The following is a 19,725-nucleotide window of genomic DNA, read 5'->3' as shown; positions in this document are numbered from 1 at the left end:
CCCGGCAACAGGATGCCCATAGAGAGCGGTTGGTAGTATGCCAGCTGTAAGCCCTCAGCAGGCTTCTAGGTGCCAACTAAGTGACTGTACGTGTCACAGCTGGAAGGCTCTTAGAGGGCGTTGGTGCCAGCCAGGAACAGTCTCTTGCAGAGCAAGCCTGCCGGTCACAGACCAGTGCAGTAGCAGCGCATGCGCATCCAGAAGGCTTCGGTCAGCGCTCTGTGCGGGGAGCAGAAGTTCGGCCATGCGAGCCAGTCTTCCTCCTCCTCCTCCTCTACCGAGCTCTCACGCTTCTGTTCTTGCAGCCCCAGAACATCAGAAATGATGGGCCCTGGGCCCTGATTGGCACTCAAATAAGGTTAGAAATGGGGCCAATCAAGGAAGAGCTCTCAAAAAGTTATCAGCAGCTCCAGTTGCTATGGTGTTTCCTATTACTTTTCTAACCTGGTCCCACCTGGGCTCTGACTGTCAAAAGCCTGGGCCTTCATGCAGCTGAGGAGGGGTTAGCTCCCCTGCATGCAGCTGAGGAGGGGTTAGCTCCCCTGCAGTCCCTTTGCTCCCAGGGAATCCCATGTGGAATGGGAAGCTCTTTATCCGGGGGGGGGGGGGGGGGGGGGGGGGGGGGGTTAATGTGGCCGCTTACGCCTTGCTGGTTCCACAACACAGTAAGCTGGGGCCTTCAGAGACAGCTGGTTTTCTCCTCCTGCTCTGAAACAGTCAGACGCTCACCTAGTACTTCCTCTTGCTCTCATTTCCTCAAATCGTGGCCACAGAATCTGTTGACCCAGTTCACTTCTGACAGCATTTAAGTTTTATCACTTCATTTTAGCTCACATCAGTGTTTTTGCCAACTAAGAAAAGGGACATGACATCAGCTTGTCTCATTGGAAATTAAACCAATGGTCATCTTACTGTTGGCAGTGAGAGTCTCTTTTGATGTGCTGAGTGAGTTTTCTGGGAAGACAGGGTATGATGATAGACCAAAATCAAAACCAAAAAACCACCAAATCCAAAGCTGGGCATGGTGGAGCACACCTTTAATCCCATCGCTCATGAAGCAGAAGCAGGTGGTGACGGTTATGACAAACGGTGCTGGTGGTATCGCTGGTTACCGGCAGAAAAGTCACGGGCCATGGCCACAACTACCAGAGTTACAAAGAGCTTTATTAGAAGGAAGGAAGGGATAGGAGGGAGGAGAGCCAGGCCTGGAGAGAAAGAAAGATGGCGGGAGCAGAACGGGAACAGAGAGAGAGAGAGCACAGAGAGAGGGTGGGGGTCCACATCTGGCTTTTTAAGGCGGGTATGTAGTCGCCAGTGCCCATTGATGATGTAAGATGCAAGACCCCGAGCTGCGCAAGTACAGGATCCTAACAGGTGGTTCTCTGTGAGTTTGAGGCCAGCCTGGTCTACATAGTGAGTTCCTGGATAGACGTGGCTACGTAACAGAAAGACCCTATCTCAAAAACCAAAAATGAAAAGAAAAAGAAATGAGTCCACCCAAGCCTAATGGGTGTGTTGTGAACCTGGGTGACTCAAAAGGCCCGTCTCAGCATGAGTAATGACTCAGGAAAGCCGCACCCCAGGAGTTCTCACAGCTTGACAGCAGCTCTGCTGGATAGTACCCGCTCCCCAGTAATTACTGCTTTCACAACTCTGGGAAAGGCCTTGCCCATCAAGTAACCTGAGTGGGTTTCCTAAGCCCGTGGGTTTCCCTAGCTTCCTGGGCCCCAGGAACCTCTTTCTCCCTCCAGCAAGGGGTGCTCCAGCTTGGAGGAAGTAGACCAACACCTGGTATCTGACTTTGTGCTGGAACCAAAGTTGATCCTCTTCACAGCACAAACTTGATTCTCAGACACCACGGTTCCTATATTCACCCCCTGCACCTAAACCACTAGAGGTACACAGCCCACCCCAAGATCCACAGGGCAATAGCTCAGCCCATTAGAAGAAATCCATGTCCAGAGCATAGCCTCTAAACATCCAGGGAACACAGCAATGAAATTGTGATCATAGCAGTAACTTACTAAGTATTGCTCCCCTAGAGAAGTCTGTGTGCAAGCTCTGTCAAACTTAGTCTTGATCCCAGCACTTGGGTGGTGTTGGGTTTTTTTTACTTGTTTGGGGCGCCAGCCACCCAGCTCCCAAATAAATCACACACAGAGGCTTACTCTTACTTATGAAGGCCTGGCCTTAGCTTGGCTTAGTTTCTAGCCAGCTGTTCTTACCTTAAATTATCCCATCTACCTGTAACCTCTGAACTTTTCCCATCCTCTAACTTCTGTAAATCTTACTCTTACTCTGGGACTTGCTGTGTAGCTGTATAGCTGGGTGGCTGGGTGGCTGGGTGGCTGGCCCCTGGAGACCTCCTCCTTCTCTGGCTCCTAGATCTTAGATCTCTCCTCCCAGTTTTCTCCTTCTATATTTACTCTTTGCCTGCCAGCCACACCTATCCTTCCCCCCACCTCCACCCCCGCCCCGCCTTGCTATTGGCCAGTTCTTTATTAGACCATCAGGTGTTTCAGACAGGCACAGTAACACAGCTTCACAGAGTTAAACAAATGCAGCATAAACAAAAGTAACACACCTTAAAATAACATTCTTCTACACTTGGGAAGCAAAAGCAAATGGATCTCTGTGAGTTCGAGGCCAGGCCAATAGTTCCAGGCTAGTGAGGGATACACAGTGAGACCCTGTCTAAACAAAACCCATACTAGAAACTAGTTACCAAAACAAGCTCACACTCAGGAGATGAGTTCCATGGGAGAATGGAACCGTGTTTTAAAACCACAACCATAGAACTATTATAACTAAAGAGAAGTCATCCCAATTCAGCCAGCTAAATTTGGTCACTATTGTTGTTGAATGTGCTCTTGTATTTTGTGAAATGAGTCAAAAGTTTACAAGTCAATGCTCTTGAATCAGAATATTTAAAAACAAACAAACAAAAATCATGTTACTATCCAGGTGGTAGTGGTGCATGCATTTAACTCCAGCACTCAGGAGGCAGAGGCAGGCAGATTTCTGAGTTCAGGGACAGCTAGGCTACGGAGTGAGTTCCAGGACAGCCGGGGCTACACGGAGAAACCTTGTCTCAAAACACACACACACACACACACACACACACACAAAAAAAAAAAAAAAAAAAAAAGAAAGAAAGAAAGAAAGAAAGGACAGAAAAGAAAGAAGAAAGAGAAAGAGAGAAGAAAAAAGAAAAATTACAGGCACTGAACGTGGGAGGAAAGGATCAGAGACTTCTGCTGGTATGTGATTTCTCGTCATGTTATTGAGGAAGGAATGAACTAGGCATGGAAAAATGACAGCAGCCGTGGTTGAGGTGTGTCTGACAAAGAGGATGTGTGTAAATAGCACATTTGTGTCATTCCTGCTGGATTTAACTTTGCTTATTTTCTGGATAATTCGATGGAGTACATTCTAGTAGTCTGCTGTAGAGTATGGCTTTAGCTTATTACAGCTGAACTGGTATCAGTTGTCAGTTGGCTTTACGCTAGACCAGTCTCAGTTCATATCCTTCACCATGAAACCATATTTTTTATTCATGCAGTTGTACAAGCTGAAAGAAAATTGGGAAACTACATATTACAAATATCTACACATGGTTGTAAAACTTCAGTTTATCGAGCAGGAGCTAATAGCAATAAAAACAGAACAAAAGAAGTGTGGACACCTACTCACGAACCACAAGGACTTAGAAGAAGAAGTTCTTCACCTCAAAAGCTGGATGCGAGAGAACGTGGTAGGTGGTATGAGAACAATGTAACCCGAACAGAGCCTGAGAAGAGCAGGCAATTTGCAGGGAGCTTTTTTCTTTTTCTTTTTCCTTTTTTTTTTTTTTTTTAATTAATCTGCAACATGCTTGAATTCATTTCAGCACAGCGGTAATGCGGATTCTATCCCTTGCGTTTCCTCCCCTTCCTATAGCAGTTGACTTTGTAGATTTCTGAACGGGTAATGTGGATTATATCCCTTGTGTTTCCTCCTCTTCCAATAGCGGCTGACTGCAGATTTCTGAATGGCATCGTCCTTCTTTAAAGTTTTCAGTATGTTTTAAAGTTTAAAGTATGTCACTGTTCTGGTTTGCTTTTCTATGGCTGTAAAAAACAAAAACAAAAATAAATTTAAAAAAACAAACCACTGACTAAGAACAACTAGGGGAGTGTACCGGCTCCTTCCACATTAACTTGACATACGCTAAAGTAACCTAAGAGGAGGGAATCTCAAGAAAATGGCTCCAGCTAGGCGGTGGTGCACACCTTTAATCCCAGCAGAGAGGGAGGGAGAGGCAGGAAGATTTCTGTGAGTTCTAGGCCAGCTTGGTCTACAGAGTGAGTTTCAGGACAGCCAGAGCTACACAGAGAAGCCCTGTCTTGAAAAACAAACAAACCAAAACAAAGAAAATGCCTCCATAAGATCTGGCTTTCTTAGTGATTGGTGGAGAGGACCCACCCCATTATGGGTGGTGACATCCCTGGGCTGGTGGTCCTGAGTTCTATAAGAGCGAGCCATGGGGAGCAAGCCTGTAAGCAGCACCCCTCCATGGCCTCTGCATCAGCTCCTGCCTCCAGGTTCCTGTCCTGTGTGAGTTCCTGTCCTGACTTCCTTCAGTGATGGACTTGGAATCGTAAACCAAATAGACCTTTCCTCTACAACTTGCTTTTGGTCATGGTGTTTATCACAGCAATAGGAACCCTAAGACAGGAGGAAAGTGTTCGTAATAGGCGCACATGTCCTGCTCACAGGCCGTCACAGAGAGAAGCCAAGGCTGGAACTGAGGAAGCAGAAGTGGGGGCACACTACTTCCTGGCTGGACCTCCAGGCACACTCAGTCTGCTTTCTTATACAACACAGAAATGCCTCCGCCCACAGTGGGCTGGGCTGGGCCCTCCTACATCAGTCACTAATCAAGGAAATGCCATATATACTTGCCCACAGGCCCATCTGATGGAGGAAATTCCTCAAGGGAGGTTCCTTCTTCCCAGATATGTCTAGGTTAGTATCAAGTTGACAAAAAAAAAAAAAAAAAAAAAAAAAAAATGGTCTTCCACAATATTTTTTTTCCCAGAATGCAAAAGCAAGGTTTAATTTCGGGATATCCAAATGCAATATAAGCCTAGGCAGGGACTTCGTCCAACAGATCCAATGCAATGGAGGCTGGAGGAAGTGCCCACCTATCTGCAAGCTCAGTTTTTAAAGGGAAAAATCACAAGGTTACATCATTTAGAGGTGCTAGTACGGGTACAATTCTGATTGGCTTGTATCTAGGAATTCCAGAAATCACAATTCAATTTTCCTTCTAAGGAGGTAGTTGCCCGCCACCATTTCTCATTGGCTGCCCCCAGATGGGGGCATCCGGTGATTACACAGTCACTATGGAAACTAGGGTTGGGGCATTCTATGGTCAAGCAGTTGCCTAGGGGGCCAGGGAGAGGACAGTCCATACTCCAGCAGTCATTACCTCCTGACTACCTTGTAACTCTGTACTTTTACACTTCCTGGTTTCTGGAATCTGAACTGACTGGTTTCAGAAACTTCTGGCCTGTTCCAGTAACTTATGGCCTGTAGCTAAAAGGAGCAGGGTCTTCCACAATATTTTAATTAGACAGTCATTTGCATTTTAAGACAATTGAGAGGAAAGGAAAAATTAAAACATACTCCTAAATATTTCCTTCCGTTACAGATAGGTTTTTTAAATGTTTTTGAGTTGATTCTTTTGTTCTGTGACTTAGGAAACTGCATTGGAGCTGGCATGAGGGTGACGCAGAGCTGAGGTAGCGAACACAGGACCCCGGGTTCAACTCTAGCACCATTCAAAGGAAAACAATATACTAATTTTAGGTTTTAAAGTTTTTAATCAGGTTTTGTTTTTTGTTTGTTTGAATTTGTTTGAGACAAGGGTTCATTCTATAGACCAGACTGACTTTAAATTCAGAGATCTATCTGCCTCTGCCTCCCATGTGCCTGGCTTTATGTTTTAAATGTAATACAGTTGACACTAGTAATAAAAATTGTAAATCCCAGCATCTTATTTAACACATTTACAACTGCCTGTGAGTTGACGATTCTTAACGAAAGGGAACAAGAGCAAAGTGACTGATCGAAGGTTAATTATTTTGGAATTTTGTACTTTTTGTTTTAGACCCAAGCAAGAGATGAAAACAACACTGAGGATTTAAGAGACACTAATGATGTGGTAACGATAAGCCAGATGGAACTCAGAATTAAAAACTTGGAATCTCAGCTAGCCACGAGGGGAGCTCAGCAAAGTCTCCGTGAAGGAGGAAGGCTGAAATCCGAGCACCATTATGCAGAAGAGAGTGGCCCGACGCAGCCATTGAGAAAAGAGCTGAGTGAGCAAGCCAGGCAGAGTCCACGGAGTCCACGGAAATAGTGGAGCTCGGCTTACCTCTGCGGCAGGCTGACAGGTACCAGGGAACAGATCGCACAACAGACTCGGAGTTAGAAAATGGATGTGCACTTGAACTGCCTGCCCTTCAGGGAGGCTCTTGTTTCTTCCTTTTCAGTTTGGATTTCTGTGCCCGTTTGCCCCTCCCCAATGCTCTCATGTAGCTAACCTGATTCGTGAGTCTTTTAGATTAGTATTCGAAAGCTTTCTATATAAGGCATTTATATGCTTATTAAACTACTCTTTGCCATTTTAATAGAAATCTTAACATGTGTTAACTATTTGGGAAGTATTACAACTTGAACGGGGTGGACAGGGAGTAATGACAGACTTGCCCTGGCATGTTCTGACATGGGGCAGACTTTCCTGGATTGGGATCTTTGGTGTCACCTATGGAAGGGTCCCTGTTGACAAGCTGTCACTGACAGGTTTTCGAGACTGTTTAAGACATGCTTATGACACAGGAAAGAAACAAATGAAGGAAAGGATAATTCAGAAAATCATCAGAATAACTGCATGGTTGGTGTGAAGGGGTGTGAACCTCGGAAAGAACGGCCCCACCCTGGATGGCTTGGTAATGTCACAACAATGGACTTCAGCCACGCTCACTCCCGATGATCACCAAATCCAGTTGTTTCCTCCTCCCCCAGAGTTGCTGTCATCCCTCAATCATCCCCCGGTGTCAAAAAGGACTTTAGCCCAGGTTTCAGGTGAATTGTGCAGCTAGTAAAAGCAAAACTTTGAAATGGCCAGGCAACGGTGGTGCATGACCTTAATCCCAGCACTTGGGAGGCAGAGGCAGGTAGATCTCCGTGAATTCCAGGAAAGCCTGGTCTGCAAAGCAAGTTCCAGGACAGGCTCCAAAGCTACACAGAGAAACCCTGTCTCAAAAAACAAAAAACAAACAAACAAACAAAAACCTTGAAATGACTTTAAGAAAGGGTTTTTTAAGTCCTAAGCCAATTTACAAAACACAAGTTACTTCTAGATTGGTTTTCAGTTTTATTTTTAATTAAATACACTTAAGATCACAATAATTAATAAATGTATGTACAGCATGATGTTTTTTGCAGTTAAACAGATTATTATACCCATCATTCACATAATTTTACTCTTTAAAGAACAAGTATTAGGGCTTGAGAGATGGCTCAGTGGTTAAGAGCATTTGCTGCTCTTCCAGAGGACCCAGGTTCAAGTCCCAGCATCCATAGGGCGCTCATGACCATAGCTACAGTCCCAAGGGATCCAATGCCCTCTTCTGGCATCCCAGGGCACTACATGCACATAGTACATGGATATACACACAGACAAAATACCCGTACACATACAAATTAAAGGAACAAAAATCCCTAATACAAACATTTTCATGGCATCATTAAGATTTTTTTTTGAGGGGGGGGGCGTTCAAGACAGGGTTTCTCTGTGTAGCCCTGGCTGTCCTAGAACTCTATCTGTAGACCAGGCTAGCCTCGAACTCACAGAGATCTGCCTGTCTCTGCCTCCCAGGTGCCGGGACTAAAGGCATGTGCCACCACCACCTAAGATTTTTTAAATTTAATTATGTGTACATGTGTGGGTATGTGCACATGAGATCAGGTATTCAAAGACCAGAGGAGTCAGATCCCCCTGGGATGGAGTTACAATTGGTTGTGAACACTCGATGTGGGTGGTGAGAATTGAACTCGAGTCCACTGGAAGAGCAGTATGTGATCTTAACTCTGGACCCATCTCTCCAGCCCCATCTTCAAGAATGTTGTCGGTGGATCCCTTCCTTCCAGAAGTCAGTATTACCTTCCTGTTAAATCGCCTCTCTTGCTTTGTTAGAGTCACCAGTTAGTTCAGAATCCCTCTAGAAATGTTTATTTAAAATAATTTTAAATCTATAATGTGTTCAGTGGCATTTTCACCTTTAAGGCACTGTCTGAATGGAAATTCTGTTTAATTGTATGACTCCTTTTAGGAAACAGTCACTTGGGGAAGGAGCTGCGTTCTGCAGTCTGCAGTCTTCCTGCGACTAGAGAGAGGCTGGAGGTGGCCAGTCCACAACCTCCGTGGCTTAACAGTAGGACAGAAGTTGGCCAAGTATTCTGAGGGGAAGCCTGTCCTCAGTGCCCTTGTAATGTTGTTATGGAGTTTGTGACCCCTGGGAAAAGACTGTAGACTCAATCCAATTAGAGTTAAAAGATTTATTGATTAGCTGCTAGCAAGATGACAGCCTTAGAGCTGAATCTTGGGCATGTCATGAAGGAGGGGCCTGGGGAAAAGTTTTTAAGGGCAAAACCACAAGAAGACGTTCAAGCAAGCCAAAGCTGGTCTGTTCTGCCCAAGTTTAAGCGGTTAAGGCGAAAACCATCTTTGGTTATCTGTTTAAGAAAGTTACAGAAACCAAAAAAGCAGTTAGTCATGTCATAGCAAGTAGATGGTCATGCCTGTACAATTTGGGGTGGGATCACTAAGTCAAGGTTGCTGGGAACTTATCTTCTAGGGACTAGAGTCAGAGATGATTGGCTGGTGAGTACCAAGATGGATGCCTAGCATAGAGTGCATTTCCATTAGCCATCACATTCCCACTGACTCTAGATCATATGAATCAAATCATTAATACACATTTATGTAGAGCTAAAGGTTGATATCTTAATTGTGTTGAATATATAATGTGTGTGTGTGTGTGTGTGTGTGTGTGTGTGTGTGTATGTGTGTAAGTAGCCAGTTTATGATACAAGGGCCAATACAAAACAAATTCCATGTTTTTGTGTTTGTGCTTTTTTTTATTGGTTGGTTTTTATTGTTTTTGGTGTTTTTTGTTTTTTTTTTAGAGAGAGAGAGAAAACATGAAATTGGGTGGATTGGGAGGAGGGGGAAGATCTGAAAGCAACTGGGAAAGGGGAAAGAATATGATCAAAATATATTTTATGAAAAAAATTAAATAATACAGCATTTGCTGCTCTTTCAGAGGATCCCAGCACCCATATCAGGTGGTCTTATAACCATCTGTAACTCCAGCTCCCAAGGGTCTATCACCCACTTCTGGTCTCCACAGGCATCTTCATGCATGTGTGTGCACACATGAAGACAGCCATGCATACACATAAATGAAAAATGAAATAATTTTAAAAATATTTTAAAAATAATTATGTTAACTTTATTCATAAATGAAAACCAAGTGCTATAACTTGCAGTGAAATTTGGCTCAAGGAAATGAATATTACTGCCTCTAGTTAACGGTATAATGCATGATGCTTTAGGTTGACTTCCACGTAATTGAAGTTGGCTGTGAGTCATAACACTTTAGAGTTTTCCTGCAGCGTGAAAGGTTGACACCCCAATCAGAAGTGAATGATTCCCAACCAAACATATAATCACACAGTTTTAATTTAAATGAAAATGATATAAATGTATTATATGAAGTAAAAAAACACATATAACATTAAAAAACTAAATTCTTTTTACATTTGTTTTTCAGTTTCTTTAAATACAAGTATATCATTAATTGCTATATTATGCTATTGCAACTTTATCTCATTTTGTAATCATTGCTGTACACATTCATTGTTGATGTAGTGGAATTTGGATACCTGAGTTAGCATATATTTGAATTTTATCTATAATTGTACAAACAACTGAGGTACAGTATGACATGATCATACAACCACATAACTTTGACACTCTGACAATATCCACCCCTGTATTAACCTTTTCATACCTCCTCTTCATCCTTTTCCCCTTCTGCATCCTTAGTAGTCCTCTGTTACTTTACTGTCCTACACACACACACACACACACACACACACACACACAAGCAACACACCTAAATTTCACACTTGAAATAAAACTTGTAATACATGTCTTCATTGGTGTAGCTTATTTCACTTAAGATAATGATCTCAGTCAATTTTTTCTGTTTCCTGCAAAAAATAAATAGCACATGATTTCATTTTTATTTCTGGAAAAATAAACTTTTATCATGCACATACATAGTATTTGTTACCAATTAATCTGTTGACAGGTACCCAGGCTGATTCTGTATCTTGAGTCCTGTGATTGGTGCCACTGTAGACAGATGCAAGCAAGATTTTGTATCTTCAGCTTTTATTCCTTTTAGTACACACCCTGAAGAGGCACAGCTGTATCTGCCAATAGTTCTATATTCATTTACTTATTATTCATTGAGTTCGTTATATGAGTATTGGTGTTTTGACTGTATATATGTTTGTGCAGCCTGTGTATGCAGTGCCGGCGGAGGGAATAAGAGGGCATTGAATCTCTTGGCTCTGGCTGTGAGCCATCTTATTGGAGCTGGGAATTGAAAGTAGGTCCTCTGCAAGAGCAGCCAGTGCTCTTAACCAGGAAACCATAACGCCAGCTCTGGTTATTATATAATATGTAATTGTAATAAAATACATAGGGGTGTTCCACAGTAATTTGCATAGGAAACAAAGTACATTCCCCCAAGTATGTAGAAGAGATCTTTTCCTGCTTCCTCACCAACAAATGCTTTCATAGTTGTTTGTTACTTGGTTTTTTTTTTTAAAGGTTTATTTATTTATTATGTATACAGTGTTCTGTCTGCATGTATGTGTACAGGCCAGAAGAGGGCACTAGATCTCGTTACAGATGGTTGTGAGCCATCATGTGGTTGCTGGGAATTGAACTCAGGACCTCTGAAAGAGCAGCCAGTGCTCTTAACCTCTGAGCCATCTCTCCAGCCCCTGTTACTTGGTTTTACTGATGATAGCCGTTCTGAATGGGAGAGATGGACTCTCAATGTAGCTCTGATTTGCATTTCCCTGGTGGCTGAGAATAGTGGACATTTCTTCCTACATTTGCTGGCAGTTTCTACATCCTCACCTGAAAAGTTTCTCTGGTTTTGTGCATGTATTTATTGGAATGTTTGTTCTTTGGGCATTTAAGTTTTTGAGTTATTTATATGCGCTGTGTCTCAATCCTCTGTTGAATATCTGGAAAATATTTCTCCCATTTGTACATCTTCAGTCTGTCAATCACCTTCCTTCTCCATGTGGGAGCTTTTAAATTTTACACAATCTGGTTGGGTGATTCTTGCTGCTCTTCCCTGAGCTCCTCAGAGCCTATCCAGAACAGCGTTGTCTCTCCCTCTACAGTGAAGCCTTCCCACTGGTCCAATCTTACACTAACATCTGTTCCATTTCGAGATGCTTTTTGTGTAGCATGGATCACAGGGATCTCATCTTAGTCTTGTACGTCTCCACTTTTCCCAGCACACCTGCTCCTCTTTCCAATTGTGTGTTCCAGGTGCTTTTGTTGAGCCTCAAACAGCTGTATTGCTGTGGGCTAACATCTGGTTTCCATCCCACTGGTCTACATGTCTGTTTCTGAGCCAGTACCATGCTGGTTCGGTTTTTTTGTTTCTTACCATGGCTCTGCACTGTAGCTTGAAGTCAAGTGATGTTTCTAACACGGCCCTTTTTGCTCATTTTTAAAATGAAGTGTTTCACCATCATTTGGATGATATTTTCCTAAGATGGGAGTGACATCCAGGCTCTTTAAATACGAGCTTCAGCCAACAGTATCAGCGACTCAAAACTGCATGCCACTCTAGCTCCAGGAAATTCTCTGGTCTCTGCAGGCAACTGAACACATACATGTGTACACACACACACACACTGAAAAAGGGAGGAAGGGAGGAAGGAAGGTTATAAACAGCACATGCCTGTAATCCAGGCTCTCAGCTCAGGAGATGGAGGCAGGAGGGTCTCAAGTCTTTCCAGGCAAGCCTAGGCTAAAAACAAGATCCTGTCTCTAAATAAGTCTTGCATAAATCTATCACACAAGAGAGGGGTCGTTATGGGGAGAGGGGAGGGAAGGGGGTGGGTAGAGGAGGAAGTGGTGGTAAGAGAAAAATTAAAAAGTATGTCTGACTACATGCTTTGGTCACAGGATGTGGAGAAATCAAGTTGATACTGACCAGGGAGCTTCCTATCTGCTGGCCAGGGTTATCCAAAGACCCTGTCTCCAAAAAAAAAAAAAAAAACTTGTCTGTCCTGGCTGTCCTGGAACTGGCTCTGTAGCCCAGGCTGGCCTTAACTCACAGAGATCCACCTGCCTCTGCCTCCCAAGTGCTGGGATTAAAGGAATGAGCCACCACTGCCCAGCCTTCAAAATTTTTTTTTGGCGGGGGGGGGGGGGGGGGGGGATACACTCAACAAAAAAAATGTATCTCTAGAAGTCTCAATATTTGAAAACTGAACACCACACTTTGTTATTTGTGGGCACTGGAATATATCTGGGACAAGCACATTGGGAGGGCTTTCTAGAAAATTAACCGGAGAAATTTCTTTCCTTCGGTGAAAACAATGTGGGCACACCCACGTGGCCACACTTCCCTTCCTGTATCTTTCTGCTGTCTTTCCGATAAGCCTGGGCAATAGCCTGGAGCTTCCTCCCTCCTCTGCCATCTGCCCAGCTTTCCCTGGTCTTTGAGGTGCAGATCTCTTAAGTGCTTCTTGGAGCTTCGAATGACCCTGAATGACCCGTACTGGCTGCACACCCCTCATCCACTCACACCCAAGAAAGACCGCTTTTCTCATCTTCTTCTAGCAATTCTGTCTTAAGTTACACAACATCTTAAAGCAGATGCAAAAAACACATTTGCTCTCTTCTCCAGGAGGGAATGATGCTTAAGATAGAAAGTAGGGGGGCTGGAGAGATGGCTCAGAGGTTAAGAGCAGTGACTGTTCTTCCAGAGGTCCTGAGTTCAATTCCCAGCAACCACATGGTGGCTCACAACCACCTTTAATGAGATCTGGTGCCCTCTTCTGGCCTGCAGTCATACATGCTGTATACATAATAAATAAATAAATCTTTAAAAAAAAAAAAAAAAAAAAAAGTAGGGAGTAGCGTATCCCAGAGCCAGGTGTGGTGGCACCAGCCTTTAGTCCCAGTACTAGGGAGGCAGAGGCAGGAGGACTGGTTAGTTCAACGCCAGCCAGGTCTATATAGTTGAATCCTGTCTCAAAAATTAAAAATTAAATGTTCCCTCGGGCTAGCACACAACCCTGTAGGTTACTGTCACCTATTGTCAGTGTGCTGGGTCCCATTCCCCAAGACATAGTCGAAATCAACTCATAGTGGAAGCGTACCTATTTAATATTTGACTTCAGTTTAGTAGACTTTGCAGAACCTACAAACTGTCTCCTTAAGGCCCCAAAGAAAGAGCATCCAAGCCTTTTAGGGGTTTTAAGGGTTTGGGGTTTTTGCCCCCACTGTAGAAATCCATTCATTAAAAAAGCAAGGGTTGCCAGGCAGTGGTGGACACACCTTTAATCCCAGCACTCTGAAGGCAGAGGCAGAGGCAGGTGGATCTGATATACAGAGCTAGTTCCAGGACAGCCAAGGCTACACAAAGAAACCCAGTCTCGAAAAACCAAAAAATAAAAATAAATAAAACAGCAAGAGCTATTGGGTAAGGGGACCTTTTCATTTGGACAGAAAACAAGCTTAGGTCAAGCATCTGCACAAGGATGTCGATGAATTGTGTAGCCCTTTACTCAAGTTCCTGCAAACCCTGAAGCGCCTCCTAGACCCTCACTCATGCTCTCCCTAAAAGGAGGCAGGGCTGCAGAGATGGCTCATCATGTCAGCTAAGGACTATTGCAGAGGACCCAGTTCAGTTCTCAGCACTGGTCCAGACCAGCTGGAGCAGGGTTCCAGACACAGTCCCAGGGAGAGGACGGGGGACCAAAAAAAGAGAGGTAACAGGAGTCAAAAGCTGGGGTCAGGAGAGCTACCAGTGACACAGCTCTTCGTACCTCTCACTCGAGGAAGCAGAAAAGTCAGTAAAGAGCTTCTGACAGAATTAGAGCTTAGATATGTCAGGTTCCCCCTCAGCAAGGTGCACTATGGGACAGCAAATGGAGCATTTCACATCTGTGTCTGGAACATCTGATCACATACATAGGTGGGAAATGTCAAGGGCCAGTTCCCACACTACAGCCCCCCCAGACCCTGGTACCAGTCCACAGCTGGCACCACCCCAGCTGCGGGGCGAAATGCCTGCATCCCAACATCAGGGCCTCCAGGTGGTCTCCAATCCAGTCTAGACCTCAACACAGTACCCACGCCGGGCAGCTCAGTCACCTGTGACTCCAGCTCCAGGAACAGCCGATGCCTTCCACTTACATGCACATACACACAGGCCTGCCAACACACATATAATTAAAGGTCAAATCTTCAAACACAGAGGGACAAGACATTAGCGGGGTCTTTCTTTATTCAACAGCAGCTTGGAACTGATGCCTCCATCCTCTGAGAGCAGACATTTCACTTCTCCGGGTCTTTGCAGGCTCCAGCCTGATACAGGAAAGAGCACCCTTTTATATGTACTTGTACACGACCTTGGAGGGCACAGTCTGAAGGTGGAGTCGCACAGGACACTTGTACAAGTGTGACAACAGAGTCTCACTGTAGCCCACAAGAAAGTAGAATTTGTGTGCTGGCAGCTGCCTCAGGACCACGGCACAGATGTCCACCTGGTTGGCCCGGCGCTTCAGAACGATCTGGTCAGCCAGGCAGCCTGGAAAGGTGCCCAACATGAACTTCCGAAGGAAAACATCTTCCAGTGTTCTCTCTGCAGCATGATCTTCTCCATCCAGGTTACCTGAAGAGGATGTCACAGAAGAGTCGGCTAAGGGAGCTGCACAGACTCCAGACCTCACATTCAACAGGACTAGACACTCAATTCCATCCCTTGCCCACAGCCATTTCCCTTTTCTTCTAATGGAGGAAGACTAATATCTTAAATTCAAAGCACAAGGATGCCAAGATGGCTCAGCAGGTAACAGTGCTCGCTGTGACAGTCTAACGACCCGAGTTCAATCCCTCAGCACACCGTAAGAAGCCAGCAGCACTTCCAATGCTGGGTCCCTCTGCTCTCGACCACGAGTAATCCCACTGAACTCTAGTCCACACCTTCCCACAGGAAAGCCTGATGCAATCGCACATCTGTAAGCCCAGCCAGCACTCTTCCCAGGGAGGTGACAGGTGGAGACAAGAATTGCCCAGGACCTCAACAAACAGATGCCTGAAGTACAAACCACAGCAGGCAGACACAGAGACACCCTGTCGACAAGGTGCAAAGAGACAACTGGCCCCTGAAAGTTGCCCTTTGCCCTCCACAGAGACAATGGCACATAGGGGCATGCACTTGCACACAATACAAATTGAAATAAAATTCAAAGCACCACATCATTTCCCCAATCAGTCCTTTGAAGTCAGTGTATCACCATCCTCATTTTACAAAAGGCTGAGACAAGCCAGAGCACAAAGTTGGGTACAACCCCCCACCTAGAGTTAGCCTCCTCCCATCTTCCTCAACTGCGTGAGTAATCCCACGGCCAGACAGACAAGGCCACTATCTACTTCTGAACTAGCTCTGTTAGACTTCACGTCCACCTGTGGATGGATCTGCAGTCTGAGCCCCGGGTACCTGCAGCCATGCAGTGAATTTTCAAGACTCTGACCGCAGGAACCCACGGCTGTATCTTAACATCTTTTTGGGAAGGAAGGGGCTGGGCATTGAACCCAAGAATCTGTATTTTAAATGTTTTACATGTGCATCCTATTGAATGTTATGGTGAGAGCTCACATGCTGAACAAAAATACAGATCCTCATTGGTTCACAACAGTTGTTGTCTACATCACTACACTGAGCTAGTGAGTTCTGGGCCACTGCTCCCTGTGGTAATGCACAGCAAGGTTTGTACAGTCACAATATTTTATCAACAGATTAACACATAACTAATTTTATGTGTCCTTCTATTAATATATACGGTTGACTCATTAATACTGAGCTCTGATAACACAGGCCCAAGTACAGTTTATCTAACAAAACTTTCTCCATAAGGCATGTCAGTCTTCTTCAGCTCACAGAACACTAGACAGCATTTCAAGGCCAAAGTGCCATAGCCCCAGCACAGGGCACAGTAATGTCTGAAATATGGCTCTAGACTACCAAAAGGGCACTTCTTACATGAGCTTCTTCTACCCAGTTGGGAACCCACAGGTGAGCCTCACTCTGCCCACATCCCTGAACGACCTTGAGTGACTTTGAGGTTACAGATAAATTTTAATCAGTGTAAGAATCTGCAAGGGCTGAGCTGGGCAGGCGGCTCATTGGTGGACAGTCTACTGTGTGGGCAGGTGGCTCATTGGTGGACAGTCTACTGTGTGGGCAGGTGGCTCACTGGTGGCCAGTCTGCTGTGTGGGCAGGCGGCTCATTGGTGGACAGTCTGCTGTATGGGCGGGCGGCTCACTGGTGGACAGTCTACTGCATGGGCGGGCAGCTCACTGCTGGACAGTCTACTGCATGGGCAGGCGGCTCACTGGTGGACAGTCCACTGCATGGGCAGGCGGCTCACTGGTGGACAGTCCACTGCATGGGCAGGCGGCTCACTGGTGGACAGTCCACTGTATGGGCAGGCGGCTCACTGGTGGACAGTCCACTGTATGGGCAGGCGGCTCACTGGTGGACAGTCTACTGCATGGGCAGGTGGCTCACTGGTGGACAGTCTACTGCATGGGCAGGTGGCTCACTGGTGGACAGTCTACTGCATGGGCAGGCGGCTCACTGGTGGACAGTCTACTGCATGGGCAGGCGGCTCACTGGTGGACAGTCCACTGTATGGGCAGGCGGCTCATTGGTGGACAGTCTACTGCATGGGCAGATGGCTCACTGGTGGACAGTCTACTGCATGGGCAGGTGGCTCACTGGTGGACAGTCTACTGCATGGGCAGGCGGCTCATTGGTGGACAGTCTACTGCATGGGCAGACGGCTCATTGGTGGGCAGTCTACTGTGTGGGCAGGTGGCTCATTGGTGGACAGTCTACTGTGTGGGCAGGTGGCTCACTGGTGGCCAGTCTGCTGTGTGGGCAGGCGGCTCATTGGTGGACAGTCTGCTGTATGGGCAGGTGGCTCACTGGTGGACAGTCTACTGCATGGGCGGGCAGCTCATTGGTGGACAGTCTACTGTATGGGCGGGCGGCTCACTGGTGGACAGTCTACTGCATGGGCGGGCAGCTCACTGCTGGACAGTCTACTGCATGGGCAGGCGGCTCACTGGTGGACAGTCTACTGCATGGGCAGGCGGCTCACTGGTGGACAGTCCACTGCATGGGCAGGCGGCTCACTGGTGGACAGTCTACTGCATGGGCAGGCGGCTCACTGGTGGACAGTCTACTGCATGGGCAGGCGGCTCACTGGTGGACAGTCCACTGTATGGGCAGGCGGCTCATTGGTGGACAGTCTACTGCATGGGCAGATGGCTCACTGGTGGACAGTCTACTGCATGGGCAGGTGGCTCACTGGTGGACAGTCTACTGCATGGGCAGGCGGCTCATTGGTGGGCAGTTTACTGTACTATTATGAGGATTCACACACAGGTCTCACCTGTGGATAACAGCATCTGCAATCCCCATGCTCCTACTGTGAGATGGAGTACAGAGGCAGGAGAAACCCCAGAAGCTCGCATGCCAACTAGCCTGGCACACACAGGTGGTGACAAAGAAACCTGTCTCAAACAAGATGAAGGCAAGGACTGGCCTGAGGATGTCTTGACTTTCACATACATGCAGTGTTATACATGGACATCTGCATTCACACATGAACATGTATAGACATTTTACACATGAATACCATATATACAGATTATTAAATTACACACACACACACACACACACACACACACACACACACACACACAGAGACAGATTGGGAGTTGAAACTCCAGTATCTCAGAAAATAAATAGGCTGGTGATAGGGTGTACACCTATACTCACAGCACTGATAAAAATGAGGCAGAAGTATGTGAGCTCCAGGCCAGCCTGAGATATACTGCCACACTCACTTAAAGATGGTTCTGCAGGTAAGGGTGCTTGTTTGATTGCTGGGACCTATATGGTAGGAGAGAACTGACTCGGACAAATTGTAGATACACACACAAACACACCATGCATACGAAATGTAAATGAATAAGAAAAACAAACTAGTGAGGAGAGGAAGAGAAAATAGAAGTCTGCAAATACAGGTTCTATGAGCAATGAAGGCTGAATTTGGAACATTTGTGCAGAGTCTGTGCTTTGGTGAATGCTGCATTATTTAGGGCACACTCCTCCCTGGTCTAGGATTCTATGTAGACTTCACTCCCTCATTACCGCTGAGTTATTACACATCTCTGTAAATTACAGCTGACCATAGCAATGTCAAATCTGGTTTGTAGGCATGTAAATAACGTGTTCTCTGGAGGCCCAATTGAGACTTTAACTCTCACAGACCAAGGAATGTTCAAATTCCTTCCAACATCCTAATCTGTGGGTCACACTGTAATTGTGGGTGTGCTCCCTCAATGGATGTATGGAGGAAACCAGGAGTGAACAGCCAACGTGTTCCTCTGTCACTCTCCACTTCCACTTATTTACTTGTTGTTTATTTATTTTTGGCAAAGCAGCTGCTCTTTCAAGACTAGCTGTCCAGTGACCCCAGGACGGCCTGTCTCCTTCATCCTCGCACCCCTGAGCAGTGGTTACAGCCCCACCAGGTTTTCATTTGGGAGCTGGCGAGGGCTGGCATGAGTAAGCGATACTGCACTTTACTAATCCTTACTCATCTTTCCAGCCCCATAACTAAATGTCTTTTATTATCTTCTTTTTTGCGACATGGTCTCACTTCGTAACCCCGGCTGGCCTTAAACTTGAGTTCCGCCTCCTGAGTGCTGGGATTAAAGGCGTTCGCCATCACGCCCAGGCCCCTAACCAAAAATTCGGATCTCAGCCTTAAAGAGCAGGTTAAAGTGTCACCCGTGCCACGTTTCAGTCGGACTGGGTGGTGGTCCTTCCCAGGTGCCCTCACCTGTGTGCAGCGACAGCCAGCCCTTTCGGTGCGCGATGTGGTGCGGGGCGTGCGCCTCCTCGTAGCTCACGGGCTTGTCCCCTTTGGCCACGCGGACTCTCGCCGCCCGGTTCTAGGAGCAAAAGGGCCATCGTGGGGCAGCCGTCCCCAGCGCGGCCCCCCCCCCCCCGCCTGCGGGGCGGCCCGCTGCACTCACCTTGGCGCAGACCGCGGAGGTGTGCAGGGCGCGCCAGGCGCCAGGCAGCTCCCGGCTGCACGCGAGCACCTGCGGAGGGACGGGACGTGCGTGAGCGGACACCCCGCGGCGCCCCCAGCCCTCCCGCCCGCAGCCCACTCACCCGCAGCCCCAGCCCGCGGACGGACGCGGGCGACGCCATGTTGGACCGGCGCAGCGCGGGACGCGTCAACGCGCAGCCGCAGGA

The 19,725-nt window shown here is 46.4% G+C and overlaps 2 protein-coding genes across 2 annotated transcripts in view; one reads left to right on the top strand and one right to left on the bottom strand.

Moving 5' to 3' along the window:
* The window catches only part of LOC131920884 (ankyrin repeat domain-containing protein 26-like), a 136,413-nt gene extending 129,724 nt beyond the window's left edge, over positions 1 to 6,689 (top strand). The window contains 3 exon segments of the mRNA XM_059275347.1: positions 3,563 to 3,754; positions 6,155 to 6,304; positions 6,306 to 6,689. Of these exon segments, the coding sequence (XP_059131330.1) occupies positions 3,563 to 3,754; positions 6,155 to 6,304; positions 6,306 to 6,353 (390 nt within the window). The 3' untranslated portion in view covers positions 6,354 to 6,689.
* Positions 6,690 to 14,651: 7,962 nt separating this feature from the next.
* On the bottom strand, positions 14,652 to 19,725 carry Mrps24 (mitochondrial ribosomal protein S24). The gene is made up of 4 exons (XM_059275519.1): positions 19,642 to 19,725; positions 19,500 to 19,568; positions 19,304 to 19,415; positions 14,652 to 15,056 (listed from the first exon to the last, which is right to left on the bottom strand). Exons 1-4 carry the CDS (start codon positions 19,678 to 19,680, stop codon positions 14,773 to 14,775), a joined length of 504 nt encoding a protein of 167 aa, XP_059131502.1. The 5' UTR covers positions 19,681 to 19,725; the 3' UTR covers positions 14,652 to 14,772.

This window comes from Peromyscus eremicus, chromosome 10 (assembly GCF_949786415.1).
Source record: "Peromyscus eremicus chromosome 10, PerEre_H2_v1, whole genome shotgun sequence".
Classification (NCBI taxonomy): domain Eukaryota; kingdom Metazoa; phylum Chordata; class Mammalia; order Rodentia; family Cricetidae; genus Peromyscus; species Peromyscus eremicus.
This window is presented reverse-complemented; position numbering and strand designations above follow the sequence as displayed.